Genomic DNA, 18,138 nt, shown 5'->3' on the forward strand with positions numbered 1-18,138 from the left:
ATCCTTTGACTGTGTTATTTATTCATGGAAGCGTTATTTCCTCAATTTCTTATTCCCTATAAAACAAGAGATGATCTCTCCAGGCTGGCTTAAAGTGTGGTTTTAGAGGCTAGAGCAGCAATTAAGTTTCCATAAGGATTGAAAGTTAAAAAAATCTTCTTGATTCTTAACTGTTTGGTCTGTGTGTTGTTGTTGTTGTTTTTGTACCTTAACAGTTATTTTTTGATAGCTTATTTTTACAAGCTTTTATCACTATAGCAAATTGTTATTATCTTCTATGCATGTATACATCAAAAATTGAACAGATTAACGAGCTGGAGTGCTGCAGTTATGGCAATGTAGATTCTGTTCAGTACTAGATTGTTTGATAACGAACTGCATAATCTATGTCGACGTTAAGTTGAACTGAAAAGTAAAGCTCCCAATAAAACAGTATTTATTCATCTTTTAGCGCATAGCTCGGTAACCAAAAAAAAAAGAAAGTCTTATCACAGAAAAGAAAACAACGAAAAGAATAAACATGGCGGTTTCTTTGCTTTAATTTGTGAAAAGGAAACAGTTCTAAGAGGTAAGCTAATGAAACTAAGGCAACTTAAATTGAAAACCTGTCAAACTAACGCGTCAGCCAATCACAGTGGAGTTATTTAGAATTCCATTTGGAAAGCATTGAATTAGAAGGTCGAATTTTAATTACGATATTTATGTTTTTGAAACAGAGCAATATTACTCGACATCGAAATAATTTTGGCGATGAAGTGCAGTTTTCGAGGCGACTGTGAGCGCGGTATTTGCTTTAAACGTTCGTTGGCTTAATGACAACTGTTTCTGAAGTGAAACACTTTTCATCGACTTTTAGCAACAAGACTACTGAGTTGTCAACAGAGGAATCGCTTTCCTCAAGCAACCATTCTGGAATTGCAATGCAAGCTGTGTTTGGAGGAATCGCACTTCTCTCGTTTCTTGGTAACTTTTTATTCTGTGTGGTTCTTCTAAGAAAGAGATATCTGCTGAAAAAACCTTATAACATTCTACTCCTTGTGTTGGCTGTTACCGACATGCTAACAGGTACGAATGCACGAATTTCTTATATTTCAGTAACATAATGACCGCTTGGAAACGCAAAATTGTGGGAATCTTTTAAATTTTAGATTAATTTGAATTCTAATTAATCACGACAAAAATTGGCATTCGCGATAGCTACTTTCTATGTATATTTGTTGGGAATTTCGCGTTTAAATTTGTATCTATGTTACAATTATTACTTTGATGTCTGTTTGTTCAAAGAGCAATCAACTGTCCCTTTTACTGACATCCAATTAAAACTGTATTGTAACATCAAAAGCGTTTCAACTGTTTGCAAGCAATGCCGCCTTTGAGGGATATTAGTGGCTTGCGATAATTTCCTGTAAGTATCAGCAGTTCTAGTCGATACTTTGTTATTATTCGCACTGTTTTGCAGATGAATCTACGGTAATGGCAACAAACAAAAGTTATATTTCATTTTCTTCACATTACAAGTTACCATGAAAACACCTTTAATTTTACTTTTAAACCCTGATAACTCTGAAACGATTCCGGTGATGCCTATATTTTATTATAAAATTGCAAGAGATTGTTGCCCTCTTGTGAATTGTGTTCAGCATGTTAAGACGTAACTTTTGTTAATTTTTGATGTTTGAAAAAAAAAAAAAAAAAAAAAAAAAAAATGCCTGAGCAGATTCAGGCCCCCAACAAATTTCAAAAATTTAAGGTGGATCTGATCTCTCCATCATAGACTGTTTACAATTTTGTAAAAAGTTGCATTTTGTCACGCTTATCGCGCTTAGATACTAAAAGATTGGGAATTACCGAGCTCGTTTGAGTTAAAAGCACTAGAGGGTAAAACTGAGAAGCTCTAACAAGTTGTATCGTTGCTATGGTAAACTGTTATGTAAAAACGGATGCCCACAAGTTGTTTACCAATGATCTGGCAGTTATGTGATACCATTATTGTAAGATTGATAGTATTGATCCATCAAATTGTAAGTGATAGAAAAATCTGGAAACTAATGTCAGCCACTTTTACATGGTAAGAAAAAAAAAAAAAAAATGGTGGGGGGGGGGGGGGGGAAACTGCACTCGTTTTAAAGTTATGAACCCATAAAGCTTATTTAGGAGGTTATTTCTTCTTTTTTAAGGTTACTTCAAACCTTCGCGGGGCTATATTGGTCGATTTTTTTTTGGTCAAGAAAATTAATGTCCGCGAAGCACAAGTTTGCATACTGTGAACGCTAGGGGTTCTGTTATTTCATTGGCTCGCGGCTTTCAAGTTGATACATTCCTCTGTGAAGGCGTGATATGTTTATAAATCTTTAGAAGGCGAAAACTCCCACTTGTTTTTCGAGAGAATCCCTCATCTTTAAATGAATTAATAGGGTATGCAAAATTCACGGTTTTCCATGAAATTTGGTCAGAACATTCACTGATAGATATGGAACAAAAGCGTGTCGGCGAATTCCTTTATTTTAAATACTTTCCTCGTGGCGGCCTTAAACGTGACAGGTTACGCGAATTTTTCGATAGTCGAACTTGACAGATCTATAAAAAGATAACCAATAGAAATAAAAGAAAATGCTGACACTTTTTTGGAGATTGACGCTTTGTGATTAACACTGCACAGTTATTTTGCATGAACGATCACATTTGATACCCGATTAATTCGCTGGAACGTCAGTCGGTCATTTTAGAGTTGACGGCCTCTACCGCCTTTGGAAAGCAAAATCCAAAACAAAACATAATTTTATCGAATTTTACATTTTATAACCTTTCTGTTGATATATAGTTTGTGGGGGTTTCGTTGAAAAAAGCGCGCGTACGAATTTTTTTCTGGAGGACTCCCGCGAAGGTTTGAAGTAACCTTAATGAAATGTCCTACTGCTATGGTAACCATTTGAGGGGTGGCATCATCCATCAAAGAAGAAGGGCTAAAAATTGCTTAAAAACCGCTGTAACCAGTTTAAAACACACCCATTTGTGTTATATTTGTGATCATTCTAGCGCAGAATTTGCAAGTGTTGATGTTATTTTGGTAATGTTGCTTTCTTAGTGGTACGATGAAAATAAAAGTAATGTAACTTTAAGTTGTTTATCGATAGCTTGGGTTTAAGCAAGAACCTTGCAGATTGTGTGGTATATGAAACACAAAAGTCACACCTACAATAACTGTTTCGTATCTTTGTTTACAGGTGCTGTTGTAATGATTACACCTGGTTTTATCGTACCAGTAAATAAATTTCCTTATTCCAGGGGTACAGCCGGCCTATTGTTCTGTCATCTAATTGACACCAGGTTCCTAATCTTTGTGATGGGCAAGGCTTCGGTCTTACTCGTGATGTGCCTGGCAATTGAACGCTGGTTCGCCTCCGTCAAACCTCTGGAGTACAGAATCAGATTTACCAGTAAACGTCTTGCTGTTTACATTATAAGTATTTGGATTTCAACCTGCGTCTTCCAATTGTATCGTCTTTTTCGCAAAATACCAGGAGAAGATGGCTGTCAATGGGCAAAGAATTCATTTGGTCCGCGCAGCCTCAAGGCACTCATAATATCATATGTGTTTGTGACTTTCATATTGCCGAACATTATAACGTGGGCCTCCTTCCTCCATATTTGGTTGAGTGTAAGAAAATCACCCGCAATGAATACGGCCAGCGGTAATCAAGCAAGAAGTAGGCTTTTACGCATGTGTGTTTTGACAGCGTTGTTCTTGACACTGTGTTGGTTTCCTGATCAGCTGAACTATGTTCTTAGTTTATTTGATGTCACCTCTCTGGCGAGTCCCATAAGTGATTATTTCCTTGTGCTAGCTTTGTCCAACTCTTGCGTAAATCCGTTGATTTACTGCTTTACAAACAAGGCTTTTCGCAAAGAATTTCGAAGTTTATTTACTTTCAGAGTTTTTAGCCGATCGGGATTTTGCCTGCCATTGAAAAAGTCTGCTTACTGTTTAAAGGACATGAAAGGAACAGAAGATTTTAAAGTGACTTTTGATAACCCTGTTGAATTATCTCAATACAAATTGTACATTTAATTGAATTTTGTCCTCGGTTTGAACAACATTCGCATCAAATATTTACTTTTATCAGGTTTGTCTAAAATCAATTCTTACTACATTACCACCCTTCATTTGTTAATTATCATCGCTAAATACCATTTGGTCGATCGTTTATTGCATGAACCTACAATCGGCGACAAAAATGTTGACACGTTCACCTTTTTAACGCCCTATTTCCTCACTGTGGTCCCTTTTTGCCCTCCTAGCTTGTCCTTTCAACCACCTTCCCCCACCAAACAATGTTGTGTGGCAATTGCTGTGATCCCGAGCTACAAACAAGCAACGTTGAATGGGGGTGCGGGGTGTTTTACACGGTATATTGCACGGTAAAAAGACTGGTGTTATTTGGTGCGCTTAAAGTACTTTTGAAAGACAATGTGTCAACTAATTATGTCGCCGATTGTAGTTTAATGAATGGACTTTGATTAATTTCAAAGAAAAAGCGCAGTATAAGTATTAAATATTATTATCATAATGGTTACCACCAGTCTCTGACGTTCGGTGGCTGCGGAGCATCTGGACTAGTAACCAGGAGGTCTTAGGTTCGTTAATTTCCTACTTTGAGAACTCGGAATTCTCCTTTCTGGTACACCACCTGTACCACCAAAAATCTCATCTCCAGAGCCAGCGAATTTCCGGTCAGCGGTGACTTAACGCGCGGCACTTTTAGCGAAATCAAAAACAGGAACCAGAAAATCCTGGGCCGGGTTGTTCAAAGTCCGATGAAGCTAAACCAGGATTAGCGAGAATGTTCATTTCAGTTTTGTAACTTTTAGGTGAGGCTTTCTGTTTATATTGTTTGTCCTTCAGCTTTGAGTTTGAGTAATCTCAAAATACACAAAACACAAGAAATGAAAAACAGTTTTGTACACAAAAAATTAATATTTTGGTTAACGCTTAATCCTGTGTTAGCGTTAACCGGCTTTCGAACAACCCGAGAGAGAGCTTGACTAAAAAACCATCTCCTCCAGAGGTAATTATAAAACAATTTATCAGGCACCGAAAGTTTTGCTGCTCAAAATTTAATACTAGTCAATACGTTTTAAACCTCGGATGATGCGCCGATTGGATCACTGAATCTCAGTTACCAGCCATTATACCTGTGTTTTACCGTGTATGGTAAATGAGTGCGGCAGATGTCGTTTAGTTGAACCTTTTTCGCCGGTAAAGGAAAGCTTCGTCGAAAAAAACAAATGCCTGAAAACAGCACATTTGGTAAGATTTCTGTCGCGAAAATACAATAAATGAAAGGCAATACTATAAAAATCCACAAAATATCACAATTAACTCAACTAGTTAGAGTTTGATACGAAAAATTTAATCGAAAGTGCTTGTAAATTTACAAAAAGCGAACAACGTGCGAAAATTTTGCCCCCTTGTTTAGACCATCGCTTCGTTTAGATTAAACTGAAATGTTCATGCACATCGTCTTTACAGTTGAAGAATTTAATAAAACAATAAGCCATTTCCAGTCACCTTGTGACTCTGTTTTTCAGGACGAGTCTTCGTGCAAAACCTTTTCATGGAAATAAGTTTGATTTGCATGGAAATGAACCTGTAGGCGGCATTCATTTTCATAAGAATTATTTCGCACGAACACTCGTACGCGTTTTGACACAGAGGCAAAGGGCAACTCGGATATGGCCTATTTTTCCATTCGCCCTCGTTGGATACGAGCTGATTTTAATTCAGTATTTGTCCAACGTGGGCTCATGTAAAAGTTAATGGTTAATTATTTTGATTTGAATAGTTGACTTTCTCTGGTAGCTTTACGGTATTGTGGGTTGACATGAAATTTAATGTTTAGGGAAACTAGATGCGATTATTTGTTCGTTTATCGAAAGTCGTCAACATGCCGCGTGCTAATTACTTGGCTGCTCACTAGAAGCTAGGTTGGTTTCAAGTAAGCTCTTGACTCAAGTGCATTTGAAAATCGCAAGTCGCACTTTAGAAAACTTGGCTTCACACCTGATGACAAATTAGTGTATTACTAGAAGCATTTTCGGGGTAAAATCAGTCATACATATCACAAATTAGACTGTTCACAGCCTTTCTATTTACGCACGCGAAAGAAAAAGCGAGCAAAGCGAGCGCGAAGCACGCGCGGGTGGGGGGTGGGGTTTGCGAGCGAAGAGAGCAGGAAGAATAGAGAGGCTGTAGACATCTTTGATAAAAAGTGGACTTATTAGGCTCCTCCCCCTGTCATCGCCTTGTTACTAACAGCTCCATCCCTTGACCAATTAACGAAATCGGAACAATAAAATTTGAGCGTTAAATTGCTTGTTTAATTGATTACAAGTGTCTGTTTGCAAACAACATCACGTACGTGTGTTCGTGTGTCGAAAATGTCGTCTCAGGGCCTTTTCATATGAGCCCGGTCAACCGGGCTGGGTCGTTTTCCGAGATCTCGCCTCGCCACTCTTTCCTTCGTAAAAATTTCGATGCGTTCATATGAGAAGCCAGGCTGATTTTTGATTTTTTTCCCATTTGAACACTCCAGCCTGGGTAACCGGGACGCAACTTTTTAGACGAAATAGCTTCGCTTTCGCAACATAGCGGCTAAAATGACATAATTTTTGCCTTGTATGTATTTCCACTTTAGGAGTAGGCGAATTAGCATTGTTAGTAATGTTACAAGAGTCCACAAAGCTGCGACAGCCGCGAACGATACAAGTTTATGTTCCACCGTTTTGGTTGTGTTTCTTAGATTTTATCCCGGTAGACCGGGCTGAAATTTCCCATATGAACAGACAACAAAATTCGTCCCGGTAACCGAGGCAGCCCAGTTACCGGGCTCATATGAAGAAGCCCTCAGACGACTTCTTCAACTCCAAGACGAGTTTAGCAAAGCCCATGAAAATTGCAATCGTAATTTCTTGATACGTGCGCGTCACGTTCCACTTTCTTGAAAGGGCTGTCGAACAACAAGCAAATGCATCGCTTTGAAGTCTCAGATTGGCGCTTAACTTGTCGCTTTGATTTTTATTCAACCTGCTGATATTCCTTGGAGTTAATAAGCCTATTAATTCTTTAGCTTTGATACCAGCGTAGCAGACGTAATTAGCGAGGCATTGACAAGGCCTGACAATGGGCTCTAAGCGATGAGGCTTTTGTTTAGTCTTCGACCCTGGTTGATTTTGATTGGTTTTCTATTTTTACTTTTTCAGCATTTCCCTTGTTTCTTTTGCCTCTTCTTTGTGCAGGAAGTTTATTTGTGGATATTGTTCCTTGTATTTTTACGAGTCATCATTACCGCATACAATTATTTAGGATATCTTTAAGTTATTAAATACCGTGAGAACTTTTATTCTTTTTTTTTTTTCATAACTTCGACGGGGAAAAAAAAATAATTGCTTATGCACGAACAATGAGTAGAATACACTCAAATGGTTCAAACAAACAACCAGCTTGATACTTCACGACCAATTTAGAAATACTAATATTTCATGCAAACAAAAAAGATTTGTCATGTTTTTGTAAACATAATATAGATTTTAGATTCTGGACTTTTTTCTCTCAAGAGTTTCAACTTTCTATATAAAAAGCCCAAATTTATCTCTAACCAATGAAATCGTACGGAGTTACATTTGCATAAGTGCTAGACAGCATTTCTTTCTCGGGTATTCATGAAAACTTTAATGTGCCTTACACGCGCAGTATTTGACAGGACAAATATTTGAAATCCGCTTTCATTAGGAGGTTCGATCGGAAAATCAGATATCGATTTTGACATTCGAAAACAGATTATCGTGAGAAAACAAACATTTAGGCTGTGGAAAAGTTTGGATTGCGGCTCTTCGGCGAACAGTTCGCTGAAATTTAAAAGTAGGTGATCGCTCTTTAATTGCGATTTTTGTTTTGTTGAAGAACTACTAACATCTCTGAAAATCATTCCTCTCGAATCATTGGTCAACGTTTCTGGTTTCTCATCTGTTGATCCTCGGAATTGAAGTCCCATTTTTCGCCAGGAGAAGCTCCTAAACTGCCTCCACGTAAAAAAAGCCATGGAAAACAACGCAGGTTGGTTCTCTTATAGTATTGTTGTCACTAATGTTTTGTCACTAATGTTTTACGGTTTACTAAAGAATTACTATAATCAAGTCCAATGGAAAATAATCGCAATTCATGGTGTTCTCTTGAGCTTCGCACGACAAATTTAACCTTGAAGCGTTGCACTGTACTAAACATATTGTCATTAATAGTCCTTGCCAAGTACCTGTTCAAATACCCATGTAGATTAGACGCCTTTAACTCTCCCAGTGAACTTTAGAGACCGATGCCAAGCAAAACGTATGTTATAGATTTCTTAAACTACAATATTAGATATCGCGCCTTCTCTGAAAGCCCTCAAGACTTTTAGTATTGCCCAAGCGCGAGGTACTTTCTTTCCGAAATATACTAATTTTGTAAAATTTTTATTTTTTCACAATAATTATTTCTCTCATGATATTCTTGATGTTATTTTATGCCTTACTCTCTACATTAAAAGCAGTTTTATGGGTCTCACGTATTAGCATACTGTTATCTTTGTATTCAAACTGTCATCCAATTTGATTAAAACTTTCGTTGCCGTCACCTGGTAACAGCCTCTTAATAACCCTTCGTTTGTAAGCAATACTGAAAAGCAATATGTCATGTTTCACAACACGGTTTATTAGCTTTTATTTCTTCACTTGATTTATATATCACAAGGGATTCAATGGCAAAGCAAATATGTTCATTTCATTTTTGTTACCATCGCGTACTTTTCATAATATTTTGTTTTTATGTCCCGATTCTTAAACTTGTGGCGTTTTATCCCTTCCGCTATTCCGCTGCTAAAAAAGAGACAGGTGGGCTTAGGAAGTAAAATGCATATTTAGTTTAGTCTTTATCTTAAAATTACGAATGAATATAATTAGAAAAAAAATCATGAAATCCCCATGTTTTGTCGGAGTCTTCAATGTTGTTCCTTTGTCACTATTTCGATCTTTGCTCACACCATTGAGCCTTTAGCATGCGATTCCAGGACGGCTACTTTTTTTACCGTATTATTTTAGGCTTTCCTGTCGTCCGCCTTACCAATCAAACCTCTAATTGTCTTTAAAGATTGAATGAGTACTTTCTAGATCGGTGCTATCAACCATCTGATTAGTTGACAGACATAAAAAAATGATTTCAATAATGCGCTATAAATAGGTATTAATGTGTTTGGCAAAACAGCAATTTAGGTGTGTAATAGCTTTGCAAATCGAAAAAGAACAAAGCGAAACCTTGCGCAAGTGAGAACAGAAAATATTGATGGGAATGTCATAAAAAAGATGGTGTTGGAATAGTAAAATGGTTCTCTGCACTCGGACACCTAATGCAGCCTAAATGTGCGCGTTAATGCATACATAATGTTTGCCATTCACTCCCTTCACGACAGAGAATTGTTTTTTTACTGTTCTGTGGTAGCCCGGTCGCAACTGAATACATACTTATTTCTTTCCTCTATGCAGTTCGTCTTCTTCTCAAAAGACGGCTAACTCACTCGGCGACCTACAAATGTACGATGACAAAACTGCCCAAAAGTCCCCTTGGCTTCTTTGATTTAAATTTAGTTTTAATTTTCGAGTGGAAACAGCCACCAGTTTAAAAAGCTACACTGATGTCTATAGAGCAACGTCAAATAATCAGCTTTGAGATATTTAAAAGCAGTTATTCCTCAAAGGCAGCGGTGGACACGAGGTGCGTCTAGCGCCAAATTTGTCATAACCATCTCGTATCCAACGGGGGCGAATGGAATAATTTTATTAAGTTTAGCTTGATTATTATTGATTTCAGTTGACCTAAACGAAGAAGATGGTATGAAAAGGCGAGACAATTCGTGCAAGGTGCCGGCGTTCTTTCAGTTCAGCGAAACGTGTTCGAGAAAACGGCGAGTGAGAGAAATCTCCCAACAAAAATCTCCTCTAAGGTCGCCTATCTACTACGAAAACTCATTGACATGCAAAAGATAAATGTTTACAATAAGGTCTGATCAAACAGCAGCGTTGATGAAAATGACTCACATAATTGGCGCAATTAAGAACAGATTTACTTGTTCACTCGGCTGCTGTCTTCAAGAATACGTCTGCAACTGCGCGAAAACGAAGCTACCCTAAGAATCAATCAAGTTCACCGAGGTTTAAACTGATGACAAGCAAATGTAAAGTAACATAAAGCCTAAAGCCTAAAGCCTAAACCAAACTGCGTCGGGTTTTAGACGTGTAAATTCTGTTATTCTTCTTTTAGCCGTTTTTGTAGTGCATTGAGGGGGCTTTTCAATTATCAAACTCCATGATATATAGTTAGTTGTTGAGTTTGACATTTTGTAGCTTTTCCTATGGTTTTAGAGGTGGCATTGTCCATTGTTTCTTTACTCGATGGGAAGCTCAACAAATCTGCTCTTTTCTTTCATCATTTTATTTTTCTGACGAAAGTTTCGCTTGACGCGTTAAAAACAAGCTAAGTGATGTTTTCGTGTGAAGTCTTCCGTAGGTATACTATAGTGTGAACCAATCAGTAAAAGCCACATCTAAGGCTGAGAATTCGATTACGTTTATCGCGCATCTTCTAGATAAGTTACATATCAACGGTAAAGATCAAATATGTGAGGATATTATTTGTTAAGTTATCATGGAAATATTTAACAATTATTGGACGAGGATGACCAAAATATCGTGACCTCTGAGAGGCGAGCGGATCAGTTATTTGCCCAAGCCGAAGGCTGAGGCAAACAATTGATCTGCGAGACACTGAAAAGTCAAGATATATAAACAATAGCCCCTATTTAGCGCGAAAATATGCATGCTACGATATTTGTCCGCGGACGTTATCTGTTCCGAGAAGTGAACAGTTTTCCAAGAGCGTAGCTCGAGGAAAACCGTGAGCTCCGAGGAACAGATAATGTCCAAGGACAAATATCCAAATTCTCAAGCATCTGAGCGGGTCGGAATCCTAAATCCCCGAATTTGATTGGCTAATCATACGCACGTGACCGGTCCAGCTTTTTACGATACGGCCCGCGGGCCGGATTTTTTCTCCGCTGCCTAAATTTCGCTCCTAAACGTTAGCGGTAATCGTCAATCTTTTGCCTTTTTTACGCATCCATCGACGATTAATCAATGCAAGTTTATCTCTGTTCACTTTAAAATGGCAAGGAAAGTCACTGTAAGTAAATTTAATTGAATGTTTTGAAGTTGTGAGAGTTTGCTTGGTTGTTTGCAGCTTGGCGTTGTAATGGCGCGTAATCCTGTGTTTCTCTCGCCATATAAAATTTGAGTCAATTTCAGTCGAGTTTACCTTTCTGATCGTTGCTGTATTTAGGAGAATTTCTGTGGAATACACTTAACAAATTTCCTGGCTTCTGCTATTCAATTTACTGTAGAAAAGTCTGATTTCAAGTGATTTTAAAAGCAACGACTGACAGAAATTGTTTTTGTAGTAAAACTTCAAACTTCGCACGAAATTTCACACGCAAAAACGATTTTGGAGAACTTAACTGGTGAAATAAATGCAACTAACATAAAGTAGTTAGAAAAAAAATCTGTTCTTTAATACACCTGTCTTTGTCTACTATCTGAGATGCTCGCTCGTTGCGAGCTATTAAAGAAAAATAGATATTAAGTTTATAAACCTATTTTTACTGCACAATGCAGGAAGCCCGACAAATCTTACGCCAGAATACATTGGGTTCGCCACGGCGTTTTCACTCATGATATTAGCAGACCTCTTCGGCAACACACTTGTGATCATAGTGATCATAAACAACAAAAACATGAGAACAACCATGAACTACGTGCTGGTGAACTTGGCAATCGCAGATATCCTAGTGGCCATTTTCATGGGCATCAAGTTTGTCATTGCCCCCACCTTTGTACATCCAGGAGGAAAAACAGGCTGGTATCTCTGTAAGTTTGTTACTGGAGGGACAACAGCATGGACTGCTGCAATAGCGTCGATTTATAGCCTGGTGGCAATTGCAGTAGAGGCGTACCACGCCGCTTACCACCCGTTCAAAAGACGCTCCGGCAGGGCTAAAAACCTACACCGTACTGTTTTCCTTATTTGGGCGGTAGCGTTGTTCTGGGGTCTTCCACTGTACCTTTCCGTCACTTATGTGGATACGATTAAGACATGCGCAGAACAGTGGCCATATTCTATACTTCCCATAATCTACAGTTTCGGCTGGATCGTTGTTGCTGGGATTATACCCATTGCTGTGATGAGCGTCTTGTACTTTAAGGTAAGCTAACTATAATAAACTGGGGGCGATAAAGTCTGTAACCCTTTCACATCCGAAAGTGAAAAAAGGACTTTCATTGTCAAATCACTGGAAAGCAAGCATCGTATATCTATACAGCTTTTACTTGGGTTCAGTACTTCACAAACAAACAAATAAACAATATAGGCAAACAAACAAATAAACAGTGAAGTACGAAGCACGTCCCCGATTTTGCTTACCAGTAAGAGTTTATCTGTTCGCAGACGTACAATGACCTGGTTTAACTTAAAGGACCCTAGTCAGCCTCCGCTATTTTCGATGCCATCGAAATCATTGACATATTACTTTACTGTAAGTTGTGTTCCTGAAAGTATGTCTGATTATCTTAATTAGTTTCTCAGTGATTTCCTTCGTTTTGAATAAAATATAATAGCCAAGCTTTCGCATGTAAACAGAAACAAAAGTGTGGCTGACTAGGACCGTTTAAGACTGATTTACTAGACTTTTAGTGACTTGCAATTACATAGAGAACTTTCAGCTTGTTTCTAACGCAACTGCGACTGAACCGAGTAATTACCAATTGACTTATAAGCTCTCCTTTGCACTATTAGTTAGATTTAAAGATAAGAACTAGATGATAATCAAATAGAGTCTATTGTTTTGATGCACCAACAAATACTTGTATTCAGTCCATGTTAGGGACTTTGAAACATGGCTCCTAGTACGTGAGACTATCCTGTCACACATTTTGCTACAGCTGTTCACTGATGCTAATGAGGTCGCTGGTAACGTAAATAGGAATAAAACATGCCCTCTTAAATGTCCCGCGATCTTCCCTTCTTTGTAGCCCGACTGGCTAGTCGGGGCTTTTCTGTAGAAAACAGTGAAAGTATTCTTCTCTATTACATAATAACCTGGTCAGATTTCTAAGCCGGGATCTCGGTTATCGCAGCTGTTTTTTTAAGGAGTGGCCTTAAACTCTAATTTCTTTTCAGATAGTACGCCGTCTCTGGTTTAGCAAGATGGCCCTTAAAAACCACTCTCAAATGGCTTTTATTCGATCCAAAAAGCGGATAACTACAATGGTGTTGGTTGTCAGTGTCATATATGTGATATGCTGGGTTCCTACATTGATGATCTACTTCTTAGCCAACGTGCTACCGTCAGAGTCGATGTATTCAATACTACACAAGATCACTATAGTCCTGGCAACGTTCAACTCTTCTATTAACCCCATAGTCTACAGCCTTCGAAGCCAGCCGTTCAGACAGAACCTTTACAAACTGGTTAGGTGTCACAACAAGAAGTCCAGCTCGGCTCAAGTCTTGCCTCTGCATTAAACTCCTTGACTGAGCTGCTTGATACAAAACAGAAACATCATCCATTGTCGGCAACTTTACCTTTCTTGTTCATAGCGTATTATGCAGAGGAAACGACCAATCAGAGTGAGACACTTTCCCCCCTTGTAGTCCATAACTCTCTCGACCCTGGATACCGGTGAACTCTTAATACTGGGAATTTGGGGAGAAGGAGGGGTGGTTGGGTGAAAAGGGAAGCCTGAGATTGACTAGCCTCCCATCCAGGTTAGTTGGACTTCTCCTAGTAGTTCTTATCCAGGAGGTACGGGTAACTTTGACAATGTTGTGGCTGTGGTAATTTATATTTACATGCCTAAACCCGCAGACTACCACTTTGGTTTATTTTACGCCTGATAATTACATCTTTGCCATCGTAACAGGCAGCAAGCACCATGTTCTTGTTTGCGTTTTCTGCTGCGATATTTTAACTGGCCGGCGCCTTGTAATTATGATGCTTGTGTATGTTTCTGTCTTTGATTGTAAAGTTGATAAATAAAACACTTTGTTTGGCCTAGATCTCCTCTTGGGTGCCTAAATAACATAGCTATCAATCGAATCTGCTGGAAATTGGTAAATTAGAGCGTCATACAACGATGCAAGATTACAGATCTCGAAACAACTAAGATCTCTCCACGTCTCAGTCAGTCATTACATATTAAAAACCATTTTTTATAACCTGGCCTTTGCCCAATTAAATTTGTCTTTGAGTGAAACTCGTGCAGGGAAATATCATGACTTTCGTAACGTCTTCATTTCGAGAAGCTTCATTTTCAAAATGTTTTCCGGCCATATTAAAAGCCAAGGCCGACGTTTGAAGAGCCCTTTCGAAAAACTCTGTTTTTGTGATGGATTAGTGTGGACAGAAGGCCTAGCCGGAGAAATAAAGCTCCGTTTTCAAATTCCTCCGGCGTAGCGAGGACAGGGCCGGCCTCAGTCTGTCCATTCAGCCCGATACATTTGATCAGTCAATCAATCCACTACTCAATCAATCAATCAATCAATCAATCAATCAATCAATCAATCAATTAATCAATCAGTTAATCAAGCAAGCAAGCAAGCAATCAATTAATCAGTCAGTCAGTCAATTAAGCAATCAATCAACCAAACAGTCAATCAATCAATCAATCAATCAAGCGAGCAAGCGAAAAAAACAAGCAAGCAACTTTATTTAGTGTCTAAACTACAAAATTGTTACGAGTGATCGACCTACTAATCAAAGACATATAGATATCGATAACTTAATTACTGCACGTTGGCAAATTGTTGTTATTCCGTTTGGTCTTTGCCGGCAATTTAACCTAGAACAACCTGGCAAAAGTCTATTCAATTTGTGTTAATATAGTTTTTGAGTTCTGCGCGCAAGCATTGTATTTAAATAATTGTTATTTCACAAAAGAAATCGGGTTGTTGACCTAATTGGTCAGTTTCGCTCGCAATTGAAATGATTGAAAAAAAAAACGAATAAATGATGACAACAATAATAATAATAATAATAATAATAATGCTAATGATAACGATAATGATAATAAACTCAAATTTAACTATCTCCTTAAGTCTAATGAGTTTTTTGAAATTTCTGGCTAAGGTCAAAACTGAACAATTTCTCTAATTAGAGACGTTAATCAGACTAGACACATTTTCAGTTTCTTTGTTCCCATTCAAAGAATCAATATATCATCTATATGCTCAGAGCTCAGAAGACTGAAGCTGTTACTGTAAGAAATCACGTCATTACGAAAGGTAAGAATCTGATTTAGTATCCCTAACAGGGATGGGAGCAAACACATTACCCCATTGAAAATGATTCTACTGTGTGATTCTTACGGATGTAATTGCTGGCAGACTCGATCCCTTGCTTGTCGCCTGAATTGCGAATCCCCTTTGTAGAACGGTAGGAACTACATATCATTCTCTTTATCTTATTTCTAAACCGTTGGTTTAACAGAGCATATACAAATGGGTTAACAGCAGAATTGAACAGAACCATTATGGCTGCAATTGCATAAGTGACATCGCTTGGGCTGTTAGCTGTGCTGTAATAGCTCAGCAGGAAGATAACTGTGTCCGTCAGCCAGCAGATTGAGAAGATGACACTAACGGTTACTACCATCAATGTAACGCGTTTTCTTACTTTGACCACTCCCTGCAATTAAAAAGAAAACAACTGTAGCATTGAAATAAAGGTAGCTCAACGAAATCTATTTAGAGATAAAAACAACACAGTAAAGTGCTTGCCACAACGCGTTCAAAAAACGAAAACTCCCTTTGAGTAGAGACAGAGGCTTCGAATTAGAAAACATATACGATAGGAGAACTGCAGATCCCAAGGGGGGGGGGGCTTCCATGTGGTCGGGATGCTCTTCGTCTCGCTTAGGAGTGTAAATCAAGGACTCTGGTCTCACTTAGGGTGTTAATGACGAAACGACCCTATTTTTAGCTGTGAAAGTACCTTTTAGGGTGCACTAAAGGAAATCATTATTACAAAACCGCTCTTATTTTCCGTTTTTGGGCTCGATTTCCGCCGATTTCGAGTCCCGGTCGATTAGCGCGGGCTCCTGTCCTGAATAGCGGCTGGCACTGAACTGAGCCTATTCCGTTTTAAGTGCTAGCTTTTAGGGGTCAAATGTTTTAACCACTCCAAGATTGTCCTCCTTTAGGGGTTTAATTCAAATTTTCCGACGAGCATGCACGATCTTTTCATATACGACTCTCCCCGGGGCTGCAGGTTCTTCTGGGCTCATAGTATACATCTAGTAGGTACCATTTGTTGAGGAGAACGTTCGTCGTTACGTTTGAGCCACAAACTGTACACGACTTTGGAGTACAATGCAACCATCAACGGTATGGGGAGAAGTCCAAAGACTAAAAAGCACAACATACTGTAGGCTTTTCCCATCCACTCCTCGGGCCATGCCAGAATACAAGAAGCGATGGCTTTGTCAAAATCCAAAACCAGAAACTCTGGGATATTGATGATCATTGCAAAGATCCAAGACGCTGGAATGATAACCTACAAAAGGGGTTAAACAAACAATGATGTCGCACCGAACTGATGAAACCTCACTAGACGTGGAATAATACGAAGACTTTCAGGTCATAGATATCTTACATGTATTAGGCCACCTTTTAGTGAATGTGCGAGGTACCTTTGTTTAAGCACATAAATCCCAATTGTGGCCAGCCCGTATGACAAATAAATGTCTACAGCCAGTCAACATACAACAAAGTGCCTGATTAGAAATTTACTACCCAGTACATTCGGTCCTGAAATCACGCTGCATGCTTCATGCGTTTGATATGGCCAAGAGAACTATTACATCTCCTACAAAACCTATGTATGTGATCCGTTTCCTACTGAGATCGTGTTCGTTTTGTTCGTTATCTCAGTGAGGCTACGCGAGACTTTTGATCGTGTCCTTGAAGCTTATTTGTAAACAATTTTACATAGAAACTGCTCTTTTAAAAGGATGCCCAGAAAAGTATAACCTACAGACTTTTCTAGCGTAACATGCAGTACGTAATACAAACTTTAGGCAAAGAGCTCGAGGTTTCTCACGATGCAATGCCCTAATAAGGCTTAGCATTTGATTGTCAGAAAACCATACTTTAACCAGTTTTGTTTTTTTTACACAGTTTTAAATATACAAAAAATTTTTTAAATCATCTAAATGAAATGTCGTGAATACTACAGACAAACAAACCATAACTGATCAACGATATTTACACCGAAAATATAAGGATAAGGAAACCAGACATAGTATCACAGTTCGTAACTATGTCGAGGCTGAGACACACCTTTAGTTTGTTGTGGGTAAGTTTTCCTTTGTTGCCATGGGGATAGTTCACTGCATAGTACCGTTCAACTGAGATGGCAACAAGAGTAAAAACCGAGGAAGCTCCTCCGGTCCATGCGAAGGCTCCGCCTGTCAGAAATTTGCACAGCAGGGTACCAGTGAAACCGTCTGGGTGGGTAAACGTGTGAACGAAAATATGCATGGGTGCAAAGAATGTTGCTACTACCATATCAGCCACGGCTAAGTTTACCAGAAGGTAGTTTATTGGAGTCCTGTAGAATATACGTGAATCGAGTGTACATTTCGTGATAACTTTGCTCAAAGATTGCAAACGGATGAGAGTAGAGCCAATAGCAAATGCCTGTTAAGGTGGCTTACTACAATTTTTCGGAGACTAGTAGCGCGCGCTATGATTGCTTGCAAGATGTCAGTATTAATCGCGCGTGCACAAATGACCCTAAGAAGAAACGAAAACCACTTCAGCACTTGAAAGGTGTTAAATCACTTCGGTATACGTGGCAATAGTTTCAAACTCAGTTCAAACATGTGTTTAAGCCTAGGGCCAAAACAATATGACAGAAAAAGTCGATAAACAACCAGTAAAAGAGCTCTAAATTACTCTTGCTTTCTCGCACGCGATACATGGCGTCACATGAACGAGCGCTT

The 18,138-nt window shown here is 38.7% G+C and overlaps 3 protein-coding genes across 3 annotated transcripts in view; 2 read left to right on the forward strand and 1 right to left on the reverse strand.

Annotated features, from left to right (window-relative positions):
• Positions 1-700: 700 nt before the first annotated feature.
• Positions 701-6,369, forward strand: LOC110063893 (tachykinin-like peptides receptor 99D). Its single transcript, XM_020770887.2, has 2 exons — positions 701-1,065; positions 3,225-6,369. Exons 1-2 carry the CDS (start codon positions 813-815, stop codon positions 4,067-4,069), a joined length of 1,098 nt encoding a protein of 365 aa, XP_020626546.1. The 5' UTR covers positions 701-812; the 3' UTR covers positions 4,070-6,369.
• A 1,241-nt stretch (positions 6,370-7,610) lies between these two features.
• Positions 7,611-14,192, forward strand: LOC110063897 (QRFP-like peptide receptor). The gene is made up of 3 exons (XM_020770894.2): positions 7,611-8,113; positions 11,755-12,341; positions 13,316-14,192. Exons 1-3 carry the CDS (start codon positions 8,098-8,100, stop codon positions 13,658-13,660), a joined length of 948 nt encoding a protein of 315 aa, XP_020626553.1. The 5' UTR covers positions 7,611-8,097; the 3' UTR covers positions 13,661-14,192.
• A 632-nt stretch (positions 14,193-14,824) lies between these two features.
• LOC110063926 (pyroglutamylated RF-amide peptide receptor-like) overlaps positions 14,825-18,138 on the reverse strand; it is a 7,729-nt gene continuing 4,415 nt past the window's right edge. The window contains exons 3-5 of the mRNA XM_089290762.1: positions 17,474-17,744; positions 16,440-16,688; positions 14,825-15,821 (exon numbers count right to left, since the gene is read on the reverse strand). Of these exons, the coding sequence (XP_089146888.1) occupies positions 15,465-15,821; positions 16,440-16,688; positions 17,474-17,744 (877 nt within the window). The 3' untranslated portion in view covers positions 14,825-15,464. The remainder of the gene's footprint in view (positions 15,822-16,439; positions 16,689-17,473; positions 17,745-18,138) is intronic.

This window comes from Orbicella faveolata, unplaced genomic scaffold, assembly GCF_042242905.1.
Source record: "Orbicella faveolata isolate gen_17 unplaced genomic scaffold, um_ofav_v1 contig_2, whole genome shotgun sequence".
Taxonomy (NCBI): domain Eukaryota; kingdom Metazoa; phylum Cnidaria; class Anthozoa; order Scleractinia; family Merulinidae; genus Orbicella; species Orbicella faveolata.

Coding starts and splice junctions, on each gene's coding strand:
- LOC110063893 (XM_020770887.2), top strand. CDS start 813: ATGACAACTGTTTCTGAAGTGAAACACTTTTCATCGACTTTTAGCAAC. Junction 1,066..3,224: donor TGTTACCGACATGCTAACAG/GTACGAATGCAC, acceptor CTTTGTTTACAG/GTGCTGTTGTAATGATTACA.
- LOC110063897 (XM_020770894.2), top strand. Junction 12,342..13,315: donor TGAGCGTCTTGTACTTTAAG/GTAAGCTAACTA, acceptor ATTTCTTTTCAG/ATAGTACGCCGTCTCTGGTT.